The sequence below is a fragment of the Toxotes jaculatrix genome, chromosome 10 (assembly GCF_017976425.1).
Source record: "Toxotes jaculatrix isolate fToxJac2 chromosome 10, fToxJac2.pri, whole genome shotgun sequence".
NCBI classification, from domain to species: Eukaryota; Metazoa; Chordata; class Actinopteri; family Toxotidae; genus Toxotes; species Toxotes jaculatrix.
Window position 1 is genome coordinate 14,757,606 of NC_054403.1, and position 23,749 is coordinate 14,781,354.

Below are 23,749 nucleotides of genomic sequence, written 5' to 3' on the forward strand. Positions count from 1 at the left end.
TACATCAATAGGCTTTAAACGCGGATTGTTCTCAATGGCTCATCATACTCGTCAGTATTCCCGGAGACGGTACGTTTCCGTATTTCTTCTCCTCTCTGCCATCATCAACACGGTCTCCACCGTCACCCATTATTCTGTTCCCGAGGAAATGGAGGAAGGATCTGTCGTCGCTAATTTAGCAGCTGATTTGGGATTAGACGTGAAGACTTTGAATAAAAGAAAAATGCGCGTCGACGCTGTAGGTAACAAAAAATATCTAGACATCAACAAGGACACGGGAGAGCTCTTCATTTTAGAAAGGATAGATAGAGAGTATTTATGCCCATTGAAGACAGCCACGTCATGCTTTCTTAAATTAGACGCTACAATTGAAAATCCAATACGAATGTTTAATATTGAGGTCGAAATTATGGATATTAACGATAACGCTCCTCATTTTCGACGGGGGACAATGCATTTGGACATCTCTGAATCAAGTCCCATTGGAGAGAGATTCTCTCTGAATAACGCTGCAGATCCAGATGTTGGATCGAATTCTGTGAAAAATTACCATCTGAGCTCAAGTGAACATTTCTCCATTGAAATTCAGACCGGAAGAGATGGGACGAAGTTTGCAGATTTGATTTTGAAAAAGGCTTTAGACAGAGAGCAGCAGGCTGTTCATAATCTAATACTGACTGCTGTGGACGGTGGAGTTCCCACGCGCACAGGTACAGCCAGCATCATTGTTCGCGTGCTTGATGTGAACGACAACGCCCCTTCATTTGACAAAGACAAGTACGTCGTAGAGGTGATGGAAAACTCCCCGATTGGAAGTCTAGTAATCAAACTAAACGCCACTGATTTAGATGAAGGGTCCAATTCTGACATTGTTTATTCATATAGTTTGTATACATCAGAGAGAACACAGGATATGTTTAACCTGAATCCAGAAAATGGTGAGATCAGAGTGAAAGAGATGATTAATTATGAAGATGTTAAACTTTTTGAAATGGAGGTTATTGCCAGTGATAAGGGGCCTAACTCCTTATCTGGACAGTGTAAACTGACAATACAGGTGACAGATATGAATGATAATCACCCAGAATTATCTATTAAATCATTCCACAGTCCAATTAAAGAAAATGAACCAATAGACACAGTGATAGCTGTAGTTAGTGTGAGTGATAAGGACTCAGGTGATAATGGAGTGGTTGATCTTCATATTCCAGATAATATGCCTTTCAAACTGAGAGAATCCTCTGATAACTATTATGAATTAGTGGTGTCAGAGCTGTTAGACCGTGAGAAGGTTCCAGAATATGACGTGACGTTCACTGTGACAGACAGAGGTTCTCCTCCTTTATCTGACAATGAAACTATGACTTTAGAGCTGCTGGATGTTAATGACAATGTTCCACAGTTCCCTCAGTCATTTTATACTATACGTGTGATGGAGAATAACGCACCTGGGGCCTTGCTGAGTTCACTCACTGCCTTTGACCCTGACCTCCATGAAAACCAGTATCTAGTTTATTTCATCCTAGAGAAGGAGATAGCCAACACCTCCATGTCCATGCTGTTCTCCATCAATCCAGAGAACGGTAATCTTTACGCTCTAAAAACTTTTGACTATGAGATCGAGAAGGAGTTTCTCTTCCACATCGAGGCCAGAGACTCTGGCTCTCCTCCACTCAGCAGTAACGTGACCGTCCACATCATTATTGTGGACCAGAACGACAACGCTCCGGTTATTGTCTCTCCGTGGCGTGCACATGGCTCAGTGGTGGAGGAAAAGATCCCCAGATCTACCGATAAAGGCTCTCTGGTTGCCAAGGTGATAGCATTAGACACAGACTCGGTGCACAACTCTCGGATTACCTACCAGTTTCTACAGGTGACTGACGCCACCTTGTTCAGTCTGGACCAGTACAACGGAGAGATCCGGACTATGAGGATGTTCAGTTACAGAGATCCGCGCCACCAGAGACTGGTTGTTGTTGCCAAGGACAACGGGGAGCCTGCTCTTTCTGCTACAGTCACCATCAAGCTGTCCACAGTGGAGACTGCTGTTAAGGCCTACTCTGACATGACGGAGGTGCCTCTAGAGTATGACATCTTCTCAGACCTAAACCTGTATTTGGTGGTCGGTCTGGGCTCGGTGTCATTTCTTCTGCTCATCACCATACTGGTCACCATCGTGCTCAAGTGCCAGAAACCCAAAGCCAGCAAAGCGGCTCCTCCCTGCAGGAACAGTGTGATCAGTGAGAGGAACTCCACCATCGCAGATTCCACTCTGGTGTCCAACGATGCCTACTGGTACAGTCTGTTTCTAGCAGAGACCAGGAAAGGAAAGCTGGTGGTCAGACAGCCTGTGCCAAAGGGCTCCAGATACATCGTGTCCAGTATACCAAGAGGCACAGGACTGACAGAGACTAGTGACTCAGCAGCTTCCACTCTGCAGGTATGGGCAAAAATGTATTAAACATCAGTTTATACTCTGCTCTTTATTTTTATATAAAGTTACTATGCATTAAGCGATGACAACTGCCTCAAATCAACTACGCATCAGTTTTGCACTAGATAAGTCTTCTAATACCTACTTGCGTCGACCTGAACTTACATTTGGATTTTATCGTATGAAATTTTACAAGGATTTTAACAATAAATCTGTCTTTTCCCTATTCTAAAAAGATTTTCCCTTCTTATGTCAGCATGAAGTTTCCTGCATACATTAGGCACTGGAAGGAAAAATGAGGCACAATGTGGGGTACACTGATGTTGCAGAAGTCATATTCAATAGAAATTATTGATCATACACACACGGGGACTTTTGATTTCATCTTTCAATTAAAATTACTCATCAGGAAGCCAGAATTCTACATTTCACCACAGATGTTGACGTTACCTTCTAAACTTGCAGCGCCGAGCTCACTCGATCCAGCTTGCTTTCTCTTTTCCTCTTAATGTTGTGAAAGCCTGTTAGACATTTTAGGTAAATCCTTAACACTGTCTGAAACCCACTTTTAAATTTGTGAAACCATGACTTAGAACTGGTCAAATCTGGACTAGATTATCTAGATTAGAGAGGCTAAATACTCTTTAAAGCACAGTTTCAGATTTGTGAAACCTTTATGCTGTTTGTGAAGATGTGGAAAAGGGAGATTTCACAGCTTTTTTTCTTTTTTATAAAAGTTAACGAAAGTCACAGCCTCTCAATTTCATTTTTGATAGCCATGGAGAGCTCTTTCTCACTTCAGAACAAAAGTAGAAAAGTTATTTTAACCTTTTGAAACACAATCAAAACATCATAGAATTTTCAGCTGGTCAATTTACTTTTCAAATTCTTCTTTCAAACAAAACATACTGTTGTTCTTTCACCCTCCTCTCCATGGTCAACCTCTCACTGCTTCTGCTGATGTAATTTTCCTCACTTTTGCCAAAGCTTTTGCTGGGGCTTGTGCTTTGACCATAATTCAGTGCTTGTTTTTCATTTGATTTAAATATGAGGGCATTTTATTATGAAAATCTTCACAATCGTTAACATTTGACTGAGAAATCAATTAACTCATTTTGTTTATCTGTTCACTAACATCTGCCATCATTACTCACCATTCTCCTCTTCTCCTGCCCACCAGTTGCCCTCACTGTGCCCTTACACCTGCCTGCAGGCATGATCCTCATTAGCCCATTAACCAAAGAGTTCATATTGTAGACCCGCACAGTAGTCTAGTCATTTGCCACACTATGTACCATGTCTCCAAGTTGTACTGTTGCAGCCCTTTTGTTTTGCCTGAATCTGCCTACCTGCAATTATGATATATATATATACTTTTTTTTTTTTTTTTTGCTTTTTGCCTTCCTGGCTTAACCCTCTAACATTTTTAACCATTTGCTGTCCTGTGTTATGCTGACAAAGTAAACCCTGTTTCTACCGCTTCTGCTTTTTAAGTGTGAGTCAGCTTTTGGAACAAAATTCTTGGTTTCCTGTCCTCTTACTGTCACTACTGCTAGACAATGCTGCTGCAACTTTTGGCTGAAGTTCTAATGTAACTACTGCTATTACTACTGTTTCATGTACTTATGGAGTCCTTTAACTACTACTAAAACCCCCATATGTAAGGCAGTCCTTCTTTCTTCCTGCTAACCTCTTATTCTCTTCCTGCCAATTTTCATTTCCATGTCCTGTTTTTGTCTTAGCGTCCTTGCATCTTACACTCTGTACATTTCTTTCCATCTTATTTTCCTTACTTCCCTCCATTTCTCTTCTTTCAGTCTCATCTTTTCACTATTCCTGTGGTTCTGTCATTCATAATCATTTCAATAGCTTCTACCCTGTCCTACTGTGATTAAGGCCAACTTCCCTTTTCCTTCTTCTTGTGAGTATCTGTTGACATATTACATTTTCTTATATTGTGATACGTGATCAGTGAATCAAGTGCTTCTTGATTTGATCATTTGTCTTTAGTTACAAACGTTTTTGATCTGAACCTGGTCTGATGTGGTCTTAATGTGAGAAAAATGCAGAAATCTTGCAAAAGAGTCTTAAGCTTCTCTGAGATAATCTGGTCCAGATTTGATCAGTCTAAGTGTAGTGGCTTTTGATCTGGAAAGTATCTGATGTGGTCTACATATATGGGGGGGGGGGGGGGGGGGGGGGGGGGGGGGGCAGTGAAATCTCCCTTTTTTGCACTCCCACAAATGGAAAGATGGTTTCACAGTGTTGAAAGTGGGTTTCAGACAGCCTTAAGACTATACACGAAACTTCTCACAGGTCTCACAACTGTAAGAGGCAAAAGAAAAGAGGAATCTGTCGCTCAGCACTGTAATTTAAGTTTCCCTTAACTTTGAACCGGAAGTTGCGAACAGGGGGATAGCGTCAGCGTCATGTCCCTCCCAGGAAACAAATGTTTCAGATTTCAGAAAACAAAACGTCACCAAAAACATTTATTTTTGGTTTCAGCTCTTTAAAGTCCAGTCGCGCTCTAAATTTATTGCAAGATTAATTTGTTTTTAAAAGTTGCAAAGACTCATTCAAGAATATCGCTATCCAAGAAAACACAAACAGTGATGATCTCACGATAGTTAATTGGAGGAAGGACGGTCAATAATAACTTTAAATGCGCGTCACTACTTGTTTACTCAGTAGAAAACATTTTCTTTTAAGACTCTCGGTTAGTTTGTTCATTCGACAAGAGGACGTTTTTTTCCCGTTTCAGCACATTTCAAGGCTTTAAATACGGAATCTTCACGATGGCTCATCGCGTACTACAGTTATGCGTGAGACGGTACGTTTCTGTATTTCTTCTCTCTGCCATCATCAACACGGTCTGCTCCGTCACCCTTTATTCTGTTCCCGAGGAAATGGAGGAAGGATCTGTTGTCGGTAATTTTGCAACTGATTTGGAATTAGACGTGAAGACTCTGAATGAAAGAGAAATGCGCGTCGACGCTGTAGGCAACAAAAAATATCTAGACATCAACAAGGACACGGGAGAGCTCTTTATTTTGGAAAGGATAGATAGAGAGTTTTTATGCCCGTCAAAAACCACCACATCTTGCTTTCTTAGATTAGAGGCTATAATTGAAAAGCCAATACGAATATTTGATATTGAGGTCGAAATTATGGATATTAATGATAACGCTCCTCATTTTCGACGGGGGACAGTGATATTGGACATCTCTGAATCAACTTCCACTGGAGAGAGATTCTCTCTGAGTAACGCTGCAGATCCAGATATTGGAACGAATTCTGTGAAAAATTACCATCTGAGCTCAAGTGAACATTTCTCCATTGACATTCAGACCGGAAGAGATGGGACGAAGTTTGCAGATTTGATTTTGAAAAAAGCTTTAGACAGAGAGCAGCAGGCTGTTCATAATCTAATACTGACTGCTGTGGACGGTGGAGATCCCACGCGCACAGGTACAGCCAGCATCATTGTTCGCGTGCTTGATGTGAACGACAACACCCCTTCATTTGACAAAGACAAATACGTCGTAGAGGTGATGGAAAACTCCCCGATTGGAAGTCTAGTAATCAAACTAAACGCCACTGATTTAGATGAAGGGTCCAATTCTGACATTGTTTATTCATATAGTTTGTATACATCAGAGAAAACACAGGATATGTTTAACCTGAATCCAGAAAATGGTGAGATCAGAGTGAAAGAGATGATTAATTACGAAGACGTTAAACTTTTTGAAATGGAGGTTATTGCCAGTGATAAGGGGCCTAACACCTTATCTGGACAGTGTAAACTGACAATACAGGTGACAGATATGAATGATAATCACCCAGAATTATCTATTGAATCATCCCACAGTCTAGTTGTTGAAAACATAGAATTGGACACAGTGATAGCTGTAGTTAGTGTGAGTGATAAGGACTCAGGTGATAATGGAGTGGTTGATCTTCATATTCCAGATAATATGCCTTTCAAACTGAGAAAATCCTCTGATAACTATTATGAATTAGTGGTGTCAGAGCCGTTAGACCGTGAGAAGGTTCCAGAATATGACGTGACCTTCACTGTGACAGACAGAGGTTCTCCTCCTTTATCTGACAATGAAACTATGACTTTAGAGCTGCTGGATGTTAATGACAATGTTCCACAGTTCCCTCAGTCATTTTATACTATACGTGTGATGGAGAATAACGCACCTGGGGCCTTGCTGGGTTCACTCACTGCCTTTGACCCTGACCTCCATGAAAACCAGTATCTAGTTTATTTCATCCTAGAGAAGGAGATAGCCAACACCTCTATGTCCATGTTGTTCTCCATCAATCCAGAGAACGGTAATCTTTACGCTCTAAAAACCTTTGACTATGAGATCGAGAAGGAGTTTCTCTTCCACATCGAGGCCAGAGACTCTGGCTCTCCTCCACTCAGCAGTAACGTGACCGTCCACATCATTATTGTGGACCAGAATGACAATGCTCCGGTTATTGTCTCTCCGTGGCGCGCGCACGGCTCAGTGGTGGAGGAAAAGATCCCCAGATCCACAGATAAAGGCTCTCTGGTTGCCAAGGTGATAGCATTAGACATAGACTCGGTGCACAACTCTCGGATCACCTACCAGTTTCTACAGGTGACTGACGCCACCTTGTTCAGTCTGGACCAGTACAACGGAGAGATCCGGACTATGAGGATGTTCAGTTACAGAGATCCGCGCCACCAGAGACTGGTTGTTGTTGCCAAGGACAACGGGGAGCCTGCTCTGTCTGCTACAGTCACCATTAAGCTGTCCACAGTGGAGACTGCCGTTAAGGCTGACATGACGTAGGTGCCTCTAGAGTATGACATCTTGTCAGACCTAAACCTGTATTTGGTGATCGGTCTGGGCTCAGTCTCATTTCTCCTGCTCATCACCATACTGATCATCATCGTGCTCAAGTGCAGGCACCAGGGCTCAAGGGCTCCAGATACAATGTGTCAAGTACCATTGACAGAGACTAGAGACTCAGCAGCTTCAACTCCACAGGTACAAATGACAACTCAGTGCAATCTGAATAAACCTACATTCTTATCTAGCGTTTTGTGAGGAAAACTTTCTGGTCTATCGTCAACACTGCAATATTTCAAGGATACTTCTTGGTTTTCAGTTTTCATTCTGTGGCATACCATTAACTGTCATAACAAAGTTTTACTTCACTCAATCTCTGTATATGGTTTTGTAAAAAGGCCTTTAAAAGTTCTGTCGTTTTCATTTAACAGGTATCTTCTAAAATGCAGTTAAGAGCTCAACTCCCAGTTTCACCCTTAAACCATAACCAGTGGATAAAAGTCATAACATAACTGCGTTAAAACATGAATCAGAAAATCAAAGTTAAAATAAGATTTTAATTTGTTTTTGAGATAGAAAGAATTGTTTCCTTTCCAGTGAAACAACAAATATTATATTTAATAACACACAATGTAAAGATTTAAAATTAGCTGTTAATGCTTTGTAAAATACTTTGCAACTTTTCGCATTTAAATTTTTGCTGTTGTTTTATAAAGCAGAACTTGCTGAATAGACTTTTAAATCTTAACTGCTTGAGAGACATTTTCGCGTGGCTTCGGTTTGTGATGTCATACAATGGTTATTTCTTCACTGTTATATTCACTGCAGGTTAAAAACACAGTCGAGTCCAAACCAAAACAGAAGTGTCATACACTAAGAGCCCATTGAAGACTTTCTACAGACAATGAAAGTCTGTGACTATCGTCTTATTACTAACAATCAGTTACATTTTTTTTGTCATGCAGTATTTGTCTTCAAATCCTGAAAATGCTTCATGCTTCATGGTCAAAGACAGAAACAACACAATATGTTGAATTTCAGCACACCTGAGCTCTGCTACCTGTATGGTGCAGGACTTTTTTGTGCTCTGCAACAACAGGACATCTAAAACATAGAAATCTCTCTTTCTCTCTTTCTCTCTCTCTCTCGCTCTCTCTCTCGCTCTCTGTCTATCTATCTATCCATGGTGGTAAGTATGCTTCTGGAAGAACAAACAGTTATATAGCTAAATGTAAACTGTGTTTTAACCCATTTTTATAGGACTAATTCTAACAAGCTGCACTATCTGTCATAAAAGGTGACACCAATCATCTTTTATTTGTGGTATATTTCAAATATAACATTTCATTCATAGTGCCTCGACAAGAACTCTGTGATCATAGGATACATACACAACTAACCCTCTTTTGTGCTTGCAATGACCTGACCATTGAATTGCTTGTTTTTTTTTCTCCCCACTCTAAAGTACCCTAAATGAGGGAAGTCCACTCTGCAGTTGGAGGTATGCAGGAGTCTCACTCCCCCGTCCCGGATGCCCTTTTATGAATTGTTTTTTTTGTGTTTGTTCTCAGTGAATGTTTTTTTTTAATTATTATTATTCTTTTGTCTTGTTTAAGTTGTCTTGGAGAAGGAGTTTTTTTTTGTTTTTCTTTTTACTTGGAAAAGGTCACTTAGTTGACATCACATGCAGTTTATCAAATCTTCTGTGTTAACCTCTTCATGCCCACATTTTGGTTCCTGTTATTCACATTACAGTATCATCCTTAAAGCTCCTCCTCAAAGTATTTGTAGGATTTGACAGAGGCTAAACATATAGCCATTCCGATCTTGATGGACCTTATGGAGCCACAATAATCGTAATGCTACTGAAAATATACTGAGTCTGACAGTCTGTAGTCAGTTTTGCAGACAATTAAACAAACATGGTGATCCAGATGAAGTAGTATTAAAACAGCATTCCTGTTCCAGTCATTACTTTTGGTGAACAAAGTGAGAGTCACGTGTCACCAGGCTCATAGAGTGCTAATTACTCAATAAAAAATAACATCAGTATGCTGCTCCTCCTGAAGGTCATTGATTACGCTCATCTAACAATATTACAGTTTGCTGGCTTTGTTATTTTCACAATCAGGCTTTATGCTGTTAATACACCTGTCAAACAAATTTTGGTATGTCTTTAACTGAATCACTATGTTCTCAAAAGGATGCTGTGCATGTGAAGATTAATCTGTGTTCACCCCCTACTGACCCATCACCTATTGATTAGGAGTATATCCTCCTTTGGAATGTTTGAGTGGGATTGGACTGTGCTGTTTCTGTATGATTGGTCAAAAATGTAATTCAACTGAGTGTTACTGACTTCACAGAATGACTCTTTTGAATTCCTGTCTGCTGTAGTGGGAATTGTGACCCAATTCTTTGTGCAGGAGAGGCGCAAAGTGAAACCAGTCACCCAGTTACCTAGCAACCACCCTCCTTCACATAATCTTGGAGCATGGTGTTCATTGATAGACCTGCTACCTCACCACTACATGTTCAAGGATCTGCCCAACCCCTTCACCCACTCTGTCTTCTGCCTGAAGCCCCTGTCTGAGTGACAGACGTCGGCTGCATGAGATATGTCAGTTTGGCCAGCCACAAGGCTGTCAGTGCTCTGGTTCTACTCCAGATTTATCTAATTCTCTTGTCTTGTTGGCAGGCATCCACCACCAGCAGCAGCAGTTCCACATAAGGCCACACCTCCAGCTGCACACTGGATCTATGCTGACAGGAAAGCTTCACAGAGGAAAAGAAAAACCCCTGCCCCCACCCCCACCTCCCAGTGTCCATCCTGCTCGGTCTGGTCCCTGTCCCTCACAGTGTGTAGTTGTCATGCTTCAACACCAAACGGACTATGGTGGCTAATCAAAGACACAACCCTCCCCCTCTCTTTCTTTAAGCACATAAAAAGCCAATCAACAATGCCTCTCTGTCCATTCAATATGCATGATAAGACAGCATGGCTTCAAACACACTCCAAGACCTTCATACAAAAAAAGAGCAAAATTCAAGAGGAGATACTCGTAAAGAAGCAGACTGTATAAAAAAATTGCACCAGTGGATATTCTAAGAAGCCACAACAAGGACTAATAGAGTGGACACAGGAATGTTAAATGCCTTTAAGAGACTGTTTTCCCTCTCTAAAAAAGAAACACATGTTGGATATTACATTTTTAACCTCTGTGCTTTGTCATGCTCCATAACAGCATTGATGTATTCAGTTAACCGAGAAGTTTAACAGCACAATTAACTAAATGTGAGAAAAGCACCAATCTACGATTTTCAAGTGTGAAACTAAAGGGAATCAGTATTTTATAAATGTGGTAGCTTTTAGTGGTTTTTGGTTTTGTACTTTGTGCTTTATATGTGAGCTAGGCCTAAATGTATGAATGAGAGTGCTAAGAGATTACGTTTACAAGTACATCAAACCGATAAGAGCGAGGCCTTTAGCCATTATGTGTCTGCCTTTCTGTTGTTTTTGCATGGAATAATCAAAGTACTTTGATAGTTTTAAATATTTAATGATATTGAGCAATCCATGTTCTGCAGTTAGGCATCACTGTTAAGTCTTTTTCAAAACAAGGTGGAAGATTACTTTTCTAATGGGACCACAATAAGAAGTACAGCAGTGTAAGACTTTATTATTACCAAGTCCTAAGGTGTTTGGGGGGGCAACAGATCTGTAATCTCATTCTTTCTTCCTAGTTTCTAGGCAAGAGGAAAATAGCTAGCAGCAGTGGACAGATTTATAAGCGTCTAGAAAGTAAAGTGTACAGTGTGCTTGAATGTTACATGCACTTGGACACTACTGGAGAATATGTGAGTCTAGGTGATAAAGGTAAACCAAGTGAACACAGTGAGTCTCTAAGAATGGATTGGTTAATATCTCATTATGACTATTGTATACAGAACACAAACATGATCATGTATTTTCACTTTTTTTTTTTAATTTTTAAACCCAAACTCTGGATGATGTTCCTTAACTGTAATATCTTCTGAGATTGTGTGATAAGTTGAAAACTCTGAACTGAACATGAAGACTTAATGTTTACGTTACAATACTGAATCAACATAGCTGTGATTGATTTCACTCAATGAAAGTTGTGCTCATGTGTATTACTGACTACTTTGTGTACCTGCATATGCAACGCAGAAATAGGGATACAGATATGACTGACATGTACAGTATATCATATGTCTGTATCTATACATATGCCTTTCCATTCCAGTACCAATGCTGAACTTGAACAAAAGCAGTGTAACTCATGTGCCATCAGATTTATGGGCCAGCTAATATGTGAAACAGCAAATCAATCAGACATTACGTAGTCAAACTCTTTAGCACAGCTAACATTGCATTACCTGTATAAAGTTCTAATGTGTTACAGGCAAACATATACAGTAAGTGCTTTTGTACAATAGTACTTTTATGGTGCAGTATGTGGTAACTTGTGTAATGTAAGCCCATTGTATGCTATAGTCTGGTCTGTATGATCTATTAAATACAAAAACCAAATACAACAAAATTAATGATCAACTTCTGAATCTCTTGAATTTTGCATCAAAGGGCAAAAATATTTGTCTGGAAGAAGCTTTGTGTTGACATCATAAAGGTTATGATCAAGGCTGAAATCAAACTGCATTTGTGATGACAATGTTAAAAGGTTAAATGCCTAATTTACTTCAGTATAATGCCTCCCCTGTGTCAGCCAGTTAACCGACATGCTTAAATTTCACTTCACTAACATCTTTTTAGTTGATATGTCAGTTTCTGAAGCAGTATGAGTCTATCAGCATGTCTTTATGCATTACTTTATGGAACAGTAATTTGCTTGCATGCATATATTGAAGCACAGTTCATTTGAATGGAGGTGCAGGAGATTTATTGGTTTTGCTGATTCAGGGGCTTTAGGGTCCTTTAAAAAAATCCATTTGTTAGTTAATCATTTAGCTCATAGAGTGAATTGATTAAGGGACTGTGGTACTCCAAGCTAACATTATCAGCTACTCAAAAAGTCTTGGTGGTGGCTCATACAGGTTCATTCACACAAAGGTTTTCCAGATATTAACTGGATCCAGTTTTACTTCATCGCAAACCATAAATCAAAGCTTTCCTCAGAGTCAGGCCTCACACAGACATTTAGTCTGGACTCATAAATATAAAAGCATTAGAATGCCAAAAGATCACCTCACACAATGCCAGGTTTTTAAAGTTGATATACAGTAGCAGTATATCACATAGAAGTATTAAGTTAGCCTCAGTAATGGAACTTTGTCTTGCATTAAAGAATATGGTGCAGTGTTCTGTAGATAAATTCTTGCTCTCTTTGACAGTAACTGACATGTTCTCAGGGCTGGTGGTCTCTGGTAATGGCTCCTAACTGTCTTCCAGGGAGATTATTACAGCTGACACATACAGACTGGAGACTAGTCTAGAGGGTGGTAGGTATTTGCTTAAAACCCAAAACTGCAGAAAGCAGAATTTTCTCCTCAGAGGTGTGGCTTCTATTTTTATCTCATCCTTTGTCTCTGATACTGAGATAGTGGTAAGTAACAAAACACGAACACTGATTTTAAGTGGCAGTGAAATGAAAATGTACCCTTTGCATGTGTGTTTCCACAATGATCTTTTTTTCTACAGCCACACTGCTTCAAGAACACAAATGCAGTCATTCTAGACGTCCTCACCACTGAATGTAAGTATCTATTCAAAGAAAACTTACATTACTTTTTATACTGAAGTTCTATAAGAATTTATGTAAGTTCTATAAGACAGAAGCAGTAAAGACAAATAGGGATCTAAAATGTATAACTGAAAATATTAGTAATAGAAGTTAAACACTAAAAGAATCTGGATATTCAGACATCATTTACTGTGCAACTATTTCAGCAAAGTCAACTGACTTTACTTGAAAGGAAAAATAAACTATATATAGGTTAAAAATTCTGTTTGTACTTCCATTGAACAGTTGAAATAACATGTGGTGCACACTGTCCCAACTCCAGCACTACTGTGGCATTGCACTAACACTGCACTTAATTCATCGACTGAATCAAATGACTTTTTAAAAACATTTTCTATAATTCAAGTGCAACATGTGCGAGTCAAAACGAGAGGGATGTTTCCACAGGCACGAATTTGAGGAAGCGCATGACAGTACCTCTCTCATGTATGATGGCAGTGGCTCCAGCTATGTGTCCCCTCTGGGCTGTCTTCACTAATTACAGTAGGCACGTGCTCCATGTGTGAGGACCATCCTGACCATCTTTATCCTGCAAAGAAACACATTTTCAAAAATAATTAATATTCACAGGAAAACAGCAACCACATTATGTCTCAGCTGAAGCTGGAAATATAGTCTGATGGCCTGGGTTAAAGGTCACAATGTTGCCCATTGTTATAATGTTGCCTGTAAAGTTGGAATTAAATATATTTTATCTCTTCTCATGAAATGATTATGACAATGTGATTTATTCTTGATAGATAAAGTGTATATCTTCTCAAAACATTATTGATGAATCTCTTCCAATGTGATTATTGATGTGTATAAATAGGAATAAAAAGAGGAATGTGTTTGGAAACAAAATTATTCCAACTTTATGGGCAACAGTGTACTGTACAGTAGTACAAAAGTCATCAGGTTTGTGTTTACATGTGCATGTGTTTACAGTGTTTTGCATACAATATATGTTTGCAAGATTTTTTGTTCGGAATCTGATCTAATGGGTGTGTCTGTCTCTCTGTTTCTTTGTGTGTGCACACATGATCTCATCTCCCCAGAGAGATGAGGTCATGTGTGTGCAGGAGAGATTGAAATTTAGGCCCACATGATGTTATTTTGCTTTAATATTCTCCATACCCCCCAAATTTTAGTAGCACCTTTTCACACTTTGCATCTTTTAAATAAAGCAAGAATAAAAGCCTTTATATGAGCTCTGGTTCTGAAAATACTATGTTTGGATGGATAAAAGTGAGACATGAAAAATTTCTCAGTTTCCTTTGTCATCTCCTTTCACACTGCCTGTTGTCTGCAGCACTGGTCCTCTGACAGAGCAGCACACTGACACAACAATGCACCAAAGTGGGACACAACATGAAGACAGCAACCACTAGCTGGAGCTAGTAGACTAACACAGGCACACCATACATCATGCTGTAATTTGGGCCTATTTTATTTACTGGCAAACCTCTAGGGTCTCTCTTGCAGTGGATATTTTTTACAGGGCAAAATTTAGATTTTGAGCGTGTGTATTCTCGAAACGATATTTTACAATATATTTATATATTATATGTTATAATATATTATAACAAGTAGTCTGAGCTGTAAGTACCCCTGACACATCCATTACAAAATAATTACTGTAAATAAACTATAAGGGAGGGATATGACAGTGAAGGGCAACATGTATCTTACATATTTTATAGAATTAATAAATTCTGGATGTGTGGACTCAGCTGACTTTCTTTGTCTGCAGCATTGTCAGCTCCTGCATCCCTCCCCCTCTGCTTCCTTCCTTCCTGAGCGCAGGCTTGCTTTCAGCACCATGGACAGTGACCTGCCTAATGGAGCTGCGTTGCCATGGTGACGTGCAGTCTGTTCGCAGGAGCTCGCGGGGTGCTGTGGAGCTGCCTGTAATCTAATATTCTGACAAGAGCCCCCCCCCCGCCCCCAGTACACAGTGCAGTATCCGCACCTTGAACACATCAGATGAGCATTCTCTGCGAAATTTTACCGCTTACTTAGCCTACCGAGGGCTGATAATAGGAATGGGAATGAGGTGCTATAAAACAGTCTGACATCACTGCGATGGAGGCAGAAAAATAGGAGGAGGAGGAGGTGGTGGTGGTGATGCAAAATGCGGCAGCGCACACGCACGCGCACGTATATGTTTGGCCTAAATTCTGAACCAATACGTAGCAGGTGGGAGGGGTGCTCAGATTCGGGGTTTTTATTATGTAGGTCACCTTGTTTCCTAGTTGCTGCTACTATGGTAATCATTTTGCCATTTGCCAATCATTTTTGATTTTTTTCCCCCTGGATTTTCCCTTGCACTGCTGCAGCGTGGAAAGGCTGCTGCAAAGGGAACAAGGCACAGTTACATATAAGCAATGCAGAGCAGCCGTGTGAGTGAGCTCATCATTGCAGTACTTGCGCGTTTAATCCATGAGATGTCACTGCTCACCTCTGTAATGGGAGTAAGGCTGTGGGAGTGTGCTGAGTAGCCCACACAGAGTTTAAGCAGCTAGAATGTGAATGCCAGCAACTTTACCTAAATTTGCACCAACACAGTAAAGAAAAATCAGGTAAAGCTTTATCATACAGGTCCATTATTTTGAAATAATTTCCTAGAAATTTATAAACTATAGGTTTCCTGGAAAGAACAATACAATTTAGTCCCAAGTCTAGAAAAAATAGAGCCACTGTTCATTCATCGCTGTCAGTTGCCACCATAATCAGGGAGTCTTTTGGTCACTGCATAACTGGTCAGCCGGGACACAAACAGTGAAATTTATCAAGAGAAAGCGCATAATTCAACACATCCGGTGAATGAAATGCCCAATACTTAATCAATAATAAATGAGCATTTATCTGTATTCGGATTTAACTTTTCACATCCACTGTGACAGCATTATGAGCCGACTCTTTTGGCAAAAGTGATTTTGATGACAAATATTTACTTGTTTACTTTACTTGACATTGTAATACAATGGGACACAAAAATAAAACTGCTAATAATAAAATGAACCACCACTTTCCGATCTGGAGTATCCATTGCACTTTTCTCCTTACATTTTAATATTAAAGTATTAAAGACCATTTTCATATTTATAGCGCCCGCTGCCTAAATGCATATGTGGGATGGTTTTTCAGCAAACTCACCCAGGCTAACTTTCTATCCTCACCGCAGCATCGCTGCAGTGACAGTAGGTGGTGCTATTACACTATATGCCACCACAGTGGTTGTGTTTGTGTGTGTGTGACGGGGGAATCTTTTTTCACATGTGCATTCAGTAACAATCCAAAGAGAGGGCTTGAAAGAACTACATAGCCATCATCCTTCTGCTAGAATGGTGGTTCTCGAAGACCGGTATTGTCTATCATCCCTACGAAGAAACTAAAAACCCCATGTGAATTTTGTTGACGGATTTAAGACCGTTGATTAAAAGGCTTTTTGCCCAGCAATGGCGGTAACGGACACGAAAGGACAAGGGCTGGATGTGTGGGTTTTCTTTTGTCTAGCACTGCTGGGTGTGATTAATTTGGAAGGAATCTCTGCTCAATTACGATATTCTATTCAGGAAGAATTGAAATCGGGGACAGCAGTTGGAAATGTGGCCAAAGACCTTGGATTAGATCTCGGACGACTGGCGGAAAGAAATCTTCGTGTCGTGTCAGGAACAAAGCAGGATCTGTTTGAGGTAAATCCGAGAGATGGAGTTTTGTTTGTGAACCAGAGGGTAGACAGAGAGGAACTGTGCGCAAAAACTGTTCCATGCATCACAAATCTAAAAGCAGTTGTGGAAAATCCCCTGGAAATGCATCAAGTAATAATAGAAATAATCGATGTTAATGACAATTCGCCGAAATTTCCCGAAGAAAACTACACATTAGAGGTGCTGGAGTCCGCCGTAGTTGGATCTCGATTTCAAATGGAAGGAGCCCACGATTTGGACGTTGGCTTGAATTCTTTACAGTCATATAAACTAAACCACAACCAGTATTTTCGGCTGGAAACGGAGGAATTTGGGGAGGATGGAAAAGTTCCATTCCTGATATTACAGCGAGTTTTGGATAGAGAACAGAGTGCTTGGCACTGGTTACTATTAACAGCTACAGATGGAGGAAAACCGTCAAAATCTGGTACGATTAACATCACTGTTATTGTGTCTGATATAAATGACAACTCACCAGTGTGTGATAAACAGAAATACACCATAACAATAAGGGAAAACGCACCTGCGGGGACATTTCTGCTGACAGTAAATGCATCTGACTCGGATGAGGGGATGAACGGTGAGATCGAATATTCTTTAAGGAGCAAACTTAGAGGACTCTCATCTGACCCGTTTGATCTGGACCACAGAACTGGGAAGCTAACAGTGAAAGAGGGCCTTGATTACGAGGAAAAGCAAGTCTACGAGATTAAAGTACTGGCTGCGGATAAAGGTGCAGTGTCTCTTTCCACACACTGCAATGTGATAGTTAGAGTGGAAGACGTGAATGATAACCAACCCGAAATAGAAATCACGTCCCTTTCAAGTCGCATTCCAGAGGATGCACCCCTTGGCACCGTGGTGGCGTTGATGGGCGTGACGGACCTTGACTCAGGTGTGAATGGACAGGTGGTCTGCAGTGTGCCCGGACATTTACCTTTTGACTTAAAGCCATCTCCTGATGGACAGTCATATTCTTTGGTCACCAAGGACTACTTGGATAAGGAAACAGTACATAGGTATGACATTGAAATAACAGCTAAAGATTTAGGGAGCCCCGCCCTATCATCTACGAAGGTGATACAGGTAGATGTGGTGGATGTTAATGACAATAGTCCTTTATTCACTGAAAGTCCATATACGTTTTATGTGCCTGAAAATAACAAGGCCGGAATGTCAATTTTTTCAGTGAGCGCAACTGATGCTGATGGAGGTGAAAATGCTGCAGTCACATATTCACTCGACCGAAAGAGCCTAGGGCCCACTGTCACCTCCTTTTTAAATATAAATGAAGCCAATGGCACTATTTCAGCGTTAAAAAGTTTTGACTTTGAAACAATGAAAACTTTCCAGTTCCACGTTGTTGCGTCAGATTCTGGAACTCCGTCACTGAGCAGCAACGTCACAGTCAACGTGTTCATTCTGGATCAGAACGACAACGCTCCAGTCATCCTCTATCCACTCAGCTCTAACGGTTCTGCTGAAGGTGTGGAGGAGATTCCCCGCAATGTCAACGCAGGACACTTGGTGACTAAAGTCAGAGCCTATGACGCTGATATAGGATATAACGGCTGGTTACTCTTTTCACTGCAGGAAGTTACTGACCACAGTCTCTTTGCTTTGGACTGCTACACAGGACAGATCAGAACACTTCGCTCATTCACAGAGACAGACGAGGCTGAGCACAAACTGCTCGTGCTGGTCAAAGACAATGGCAACGTCTCACTCTCAGCAACAGCTACTGTCATTGTCAAAGTTGTGGAGCCCAAAGAGGCTTTTGCAGCTTCCGATGTTAAAACTTCAGCAAAAGTCGACGAGGATGATAACGTGACTTTTTACCTGATGATAACTTTGGGCTCAGTGTCTGTGCTTTTTCTCATCAGTATCATTGTGCTGATTGCAATGCAGTGCTCAAAGTCCACAGACTATACTTCTAAATATCTACAAGAGACTAATTATGATGGGACACTATGTCACAGCATCCAGTACAGATCTGGAGACAAACGCTACATGTTAGTTGGACCCAGAATGAGTATAGGATCTACTATAGTCCCAGGCAGCCACGCGAATACACTAGTGCTTCCTGACAGGAGGAGAACATCTGAAGAGGTAAATATATCTTTGTTATTTACATGACATCATATGCTTTGAAAAACTATTGTTGACTTATTGTTCATACTTTTATGGAAGTAGATACATTTTTTCTTTCCCATTTGCTTCTTTTTTTTTTTTTGCTCCTTTGACTCTGCTGGTGAAAAACTCCGCTCTCCATGGTGCTGGAATTTTACCCCCCCCCCCCTTTGTTTTCCAGTATTTATTTATTTATTCCTCTTGGCAATAAAGTTATATACAGGTAGACCTAAGAGAATGGCTGATTGTCCTGTTGATCTGAATACAGTTTGTGTTCCCCATTTAGTTGGTATCCTAGCGTCCAGCCACACGTTTAGTATTAATCAAAGCGAGACCATTGTGTGTTGAACAACATCGAGTTGTGGAGCAGATTTATAGTGTGCCTGACATCATTTAATGTTGACGAGGTTATATTTGATTGTGTATATTAAGGATACATATAGTTTCAGGTGTTATTATGTTATCTTAGGCAGACCTAAGCTTCCTTTACAGAGTGAGACTTTGCGGGACTATGTGCAACATATACTGCAATTTAAATCCCGAGCGAAGGAGGTCGTGAAGTAAAAACACTTGTAATTTCGTACCGTATTGTAGCCCAGTGGCCACGTGGTGTCAGTGTGACCTAGATAATGGCTGTGCTGCTCATTTTGCACAGGCCCTGCCCATCCCTGGATCATCTCTGATGGAGGTGGTGTGCTTATAGAGTACACATCGTAGCCTGTGCATCAAGTAATATGAAAAGCGGTTAATATTTATGTATGGATGGTTATGTTTGAGAATGGTGAAACGGGTCTAATTAGACAGGTTCGATGAGAGACTGGATCGCTGTATTTACTTCAAAGAAAGACGCCTATTCTTTTTTTGCTTCACAATGGGAGAACAAGGACAAAGGCGCCGAGTGAACTGCTGCTGGGTTATCGGGATTTTATTGTTGTGCTTTGGACACCGGATTCTGGCTCAGCTAAAATACTCTATTCCAGAAGAAGTGAAAGTGGAATCCCCTGTTGGGAATGTTGCCAAGGATTTAGGGCTTGACACGAGCACTTTGACAGACAGGCGGTTTCGTATCGTTTCAGGTCCAAATCACGCTCTGTTTGAGTTAAATCAGAACAACGGAGTGTTGTATGTTGGGAAAACGATGGACCGCGAAGAGCTCTGCGATGGAACCAAGGTTTGTTTGATAAACCTGAAAATTGTGGTTGAAAGCCCGCTGGAAATACATTACGTTGGCGTTGAAATAACGGATGTTAATGACCATTCACCGACTTTTCCAGAAAAGGAGCAGCGACTGGAAATAGCAGAGCATACTCCTCCGGGTACTCGTTTCCAGATTCACGCCGCTAGAGACCCTGATGTCGGTACACTATCAGTTCGATTATATAAGTTGACCCCAAATGATTTTTTTGACACAGAAGTGAGAGACAGCGAGGAGGACAAGATACCGTTTTTAGTGCTGAAAAAGCCTTTGGACAGGGAGCAAAAAGCAGAACATCGTTTAGTATTAACGGCTCTTGATGGGGGCAGTCCGTCCAAATCTGGGAGCCTTAATTTAACCATCACTGTGCTGGATGCAAATGACAATCGGCCGGTGTTCAGCAAAGATACATACAGTGTGTCATTAGATGAAAATGCCCCTATAGGAACTCTTGTTATACAGCTGAACGCCACAGATTTAGATGAAGGCTTGAACAGCGAAATTGAATACTCCTTTGGAAAAACGCAAAAGAAAAAAGTACACGACACCTTTGAGTTAGACAGTGTCACTGGTGAGATTCGAGTGAAAGGAAAAGTGGACTTTGAGGAAACGGAGATTTATAGACTAGATTTGCAGGCTTCAGATAAGGGCCAACTACCATGGACAGCCGAAAGTCGAGTAGTAATAAAAATAAAAGATTTAAACGATAATAAGCCCGAAATTGAAGTAACATCATTGTCCAACGTTGTCCCCGAAGATTCAAAGCCTGGCACTGTTATCTCTCTCATTAGTGTTACTGACAGAGATTCGGGTATTAATGGAAACATCATTTGTAAAATCTCGGATAATGTTCCGTTTGATTTGACGCCATCCATTGAGGAAAACATGTACTCTCTTGTCACAAAAGGACGTCTGGACCGAGAAACCGTGTCGCACTATGACATCACAATAACAGCTACTGACTGTGGTGAACCCCCACTTTCCTCTGCAAAAACATTGCGTGTGCAGGTGTCTGATGTAAATGATAACAGACCGATTTTTAGTCAGAATCCATTTGAACTTTATTTGGTAGAAAACAATGCCCCGGGCGCATCAATATTTTCTGTAACTGCTGTTGATAATGATCTAAATGAAAATGCAGCAATAACATACGCCGTTGTGAGAGGTGACGGGCTGCAGAGTGATATGACATCCTTCCTGAATGTAAATTCGGAAAACGGACAAATATCCGCGCTAAAAAGTTTTGACTTTGAAACACTGAAAACTTTCCAGTTCCACGTTGTTGCGTCAGATTCTGGAACTCCGTCACTGAGCAGCAACGTCACAGTCAACGTGTTCATCCTGGATCAGAACGACAACGCTCCAGTCATCCTCTATCCACTCAGCTCTAACGGTTCTGCTGAAGGTGTGGAGGAGATTCCCCGCAATGTCAACGCAGGACACTTGGTGACTAAAGTCAGAGCCTATGACGCTGATATAGGATATAACGGCTGGTTACTCTTTTCACTGCAGGAAGTTACTGACCACAGTCTCTTTGCTTTGGACCGCTACACAGGACAGATCAGAACACTTCGCTCATTCACAGAGACAGACGAGGCTGAGCACAAACTGCTCGTACTGGTCAAAGACAATGGCAACGTCTCACTCTCAGCAACAGCTACTGTCATTGTCAAAGTTGTGGAGCCCAAAGAGGCTTTTGCAGCTTCTGATGTTAAAACTTCAGCAAAAGCAGATGAAGATGATAACGTGACTTTTTACCTGATGATAACTTTGGGCTCAGTGTCTGTGCTTTTTCTCATCAGTATCATTGTGCTGATTGCAATGCAGTGCTCAAAGTCCACAGACTATACTTCTAAATATCTACAAGAGACTAATTATGATGGGACACTGTGTCACAGCATCCAGTACAGATCTGGAGACAAACGCTACATGCTAGTTGGACCCAGAATGAGTATAGGATCTACTATAGTCCCTGGCAGCCACGCGAATACACTAGTGCTCCCTGACAGGAGGAGAACATCTGAGGAGGTAAGACCATGTTTTGATGTTAACTGAAAAGATTTTTATGCTCTCACCGAGAATTAACTGCGTTATCATGGTTTATGTCCTAGAGCTGTCCAACGTGCTGAAATGTACTTTTGGTGGTACCGGTCACACTGTAGTGTTGCTCAAGTTGGGATTTGAGTTTCAGTTCGGATGTGTCTGTTTTAAGCAATATTTGAGGCTACTGCACGAGGAAAGGTACATCAGTCTAACGGCATATTTGGCAGCGGTGTCCTCCATGGTGCTGACACAGAGTCGCGCTTGGTGGATTGTGGTTTGTAATTTAACCTATTTACTACACACCCAAAGTGTGTTACTTAACAAACCACTGTGTTTTGGAAATCTGGACGTCTCTTGCCTGCCATTTCATATCTTTGCTTTATGAAAGCCCATTGGCACGCCCTTTAGACTTGATCTAGTAATGTCCATTACAGCGCATCAAGCCTGAACACATTTTTGGGAAAGTAACCTACATTCAAACATGGTGAGCAAAATGTAAACTGCTTTTAGTGATGGAGTTATAATTTGCAAACACACTGGTCTCTCCTTTATGTCGCAGTTAGCTTTAAAAACAGACCATAATATGTTCTTTCCACAAGGTGTCAGTGTCATATCAGCATAAACTGTTGTGTACAGAGATGGCCCTGCCCCTTCCAGAGTGGTTTTGTTCTGGTGCGCAGACAGGAGATCGTATACATTTGACAGAAGCGAATGTTGCCGTTATGGTATTTGTATATCTATGATTAAAACATATGGGATATATTTCCACTGTATTCTTTGCGGCTTAGGCAATTTTTTTTGTCAGCAGAACGTGTAAGTGGATGTAAAAATCTAGACTGAAACGATGGGAACCGGAGGACAAAGACGAGGAATACACTGCTGGTGGGTAGCCTTCCGTTTTTGTGTGATGCTGAGCTGCGTGGAGCGGGTTTCAGCTCAAATAAAATATTCCGTTCCAGAGGAAGTAAAAGTGGGATCTGTTGTTGGAAATGTCGCTAAGGATCTAGGATTGGACATCGGCTCGTTAGAGGAAAGACTGTTTCGGATTGTTTCAGGAACTGAAGATTCTCAGTTTGAAGTCAATCAGAACAATGGCGTGTTGTATGTGCATAAAAACATCGACCGGGAGGAGCTGTGTGAAAGCGCTTCGCCCTGTTTAATAAATCTGAAAATGGTAGCTGAGAACCCCATGGAAGTACATTATGTGGGGGTAGAAATCACAGACGTAAATGATAATCCACCCAGTTTTCAGGAGGAGGAATATTTATTAGAAATTTCTGAGTCCACTGTTCCTGGCAAACGATTCCAGTTGCCTACTGCGCACGATCCAGATGTTGGCATCAACACAGTACGTGTGTATAAATTAAACCACAACGAATATTTTAGCATACAAATCCGAGAGAGAGCGGACGATAAGGTGCCATTTTTAGTTCTGCAAAAGTCTCTAGATCGGGAAAAGCACCATGAGCACAAACTGACTCTGACAGCAGTTGACGGTGGAAATCCACCGAGATCAGGGACTCTCAATGTCACAGTAATAGTCCTCGATTCAAATGATAATCATCCAGTATTTAGCCAAGAAGTGTATTCAGTAACAATACCTGAAAATGTGAACGCAGACACAAGTGTAATTAAGGTTG

General features: G+C 40.9%; 2 protein-coding genes across 6 annotated transcripts; both read left to right on the forward strand.

Annotated features, from left to right (window-relative positions):
* The first annotated feature begins 34 nt into the window (after nt 1-34).
* LOC121188627 (protocadherin alpha-C2-like) lies at nt 35-11,824 on the forward strand. 5 transcript variants are annotated; one of them, XM_041048452.1, is made up of 3 exons: nt 35-2,443; nt 8,732-8,767; nt 9,965-11,824. In XM_041048452.1, exons 1-2 carry the CDS (start codon nt 35-37, stop codon nt 8,741-8,743), a joined length of 2,421 nt encoding a protein of 806 aa, XP_040904386.1. In that variant the 3' UTR covers nt 8,744-8,767; nt 9,965-11,824. The 5 variants fall into 5 exon arrangements, 2 of the variants coding, with proteins under 2 accessions (XP_040904386.1, XP_040904385.1); XR_005894718.1 differs by lacking the exon at nt 35-2,443 and adding an exon at nt 4,923-7,464; XR_005894719.1 differs by lacking the exon at nt 35-2,443 and adding an exon at nt 4,923-5,267.
* Nucleotides 11,825-16,489: 4,665 nt separating this feature from the next.
* Nucleotides 16,490-22,121, forward strand: LOC121188110 (protocadherin Fat 4-like). The gene is made up of 2 exons (XM_041047683.1): nt 16,490-18,753; nt 19,676-22,121. Exons 1-2 carry the CDS (start codon nt 16,490-16,492, stop codon nt 22,119-22,121), a joined length of 4,710 nt encoding a protein of 1,569 aa, XP_040903617.1.
* Nucleotides 22,122-23,749: the final 1,628 nt, after the last annotated feature.

Bases quoted from the DNA above. Each gene is read 5' to 3' on its own strand.
- LOC121188627 (XM_041048451.1), top strand. From the start codon at position 35: ATGGCTCATCATACTCGTCAGTATTCCCGGAGACGGTACGTTTCCGTA. The intron at 2,444-9,964 runs GTATGGGCAAAA...TCTTGTTGGCAG, and splicing joins CAGCAGCTTCCACTCTGCAG to GCATCCACCACCAGCAGCAG.
- LOC121188110 (XM_041047683.1), top strand. From the start codon at position 16,490: ATGGCGGTAACGGACACGAAAGGACAAGGGCTGGATGTGTGGGTTTTC. The intron at 18,754-19,675 runs GTTAGTTGGACC...CTAATTAGACAG, and splicing joins TCTGGAGACAAACGCTACAT to GTTCGATGAGAGACTGGATC.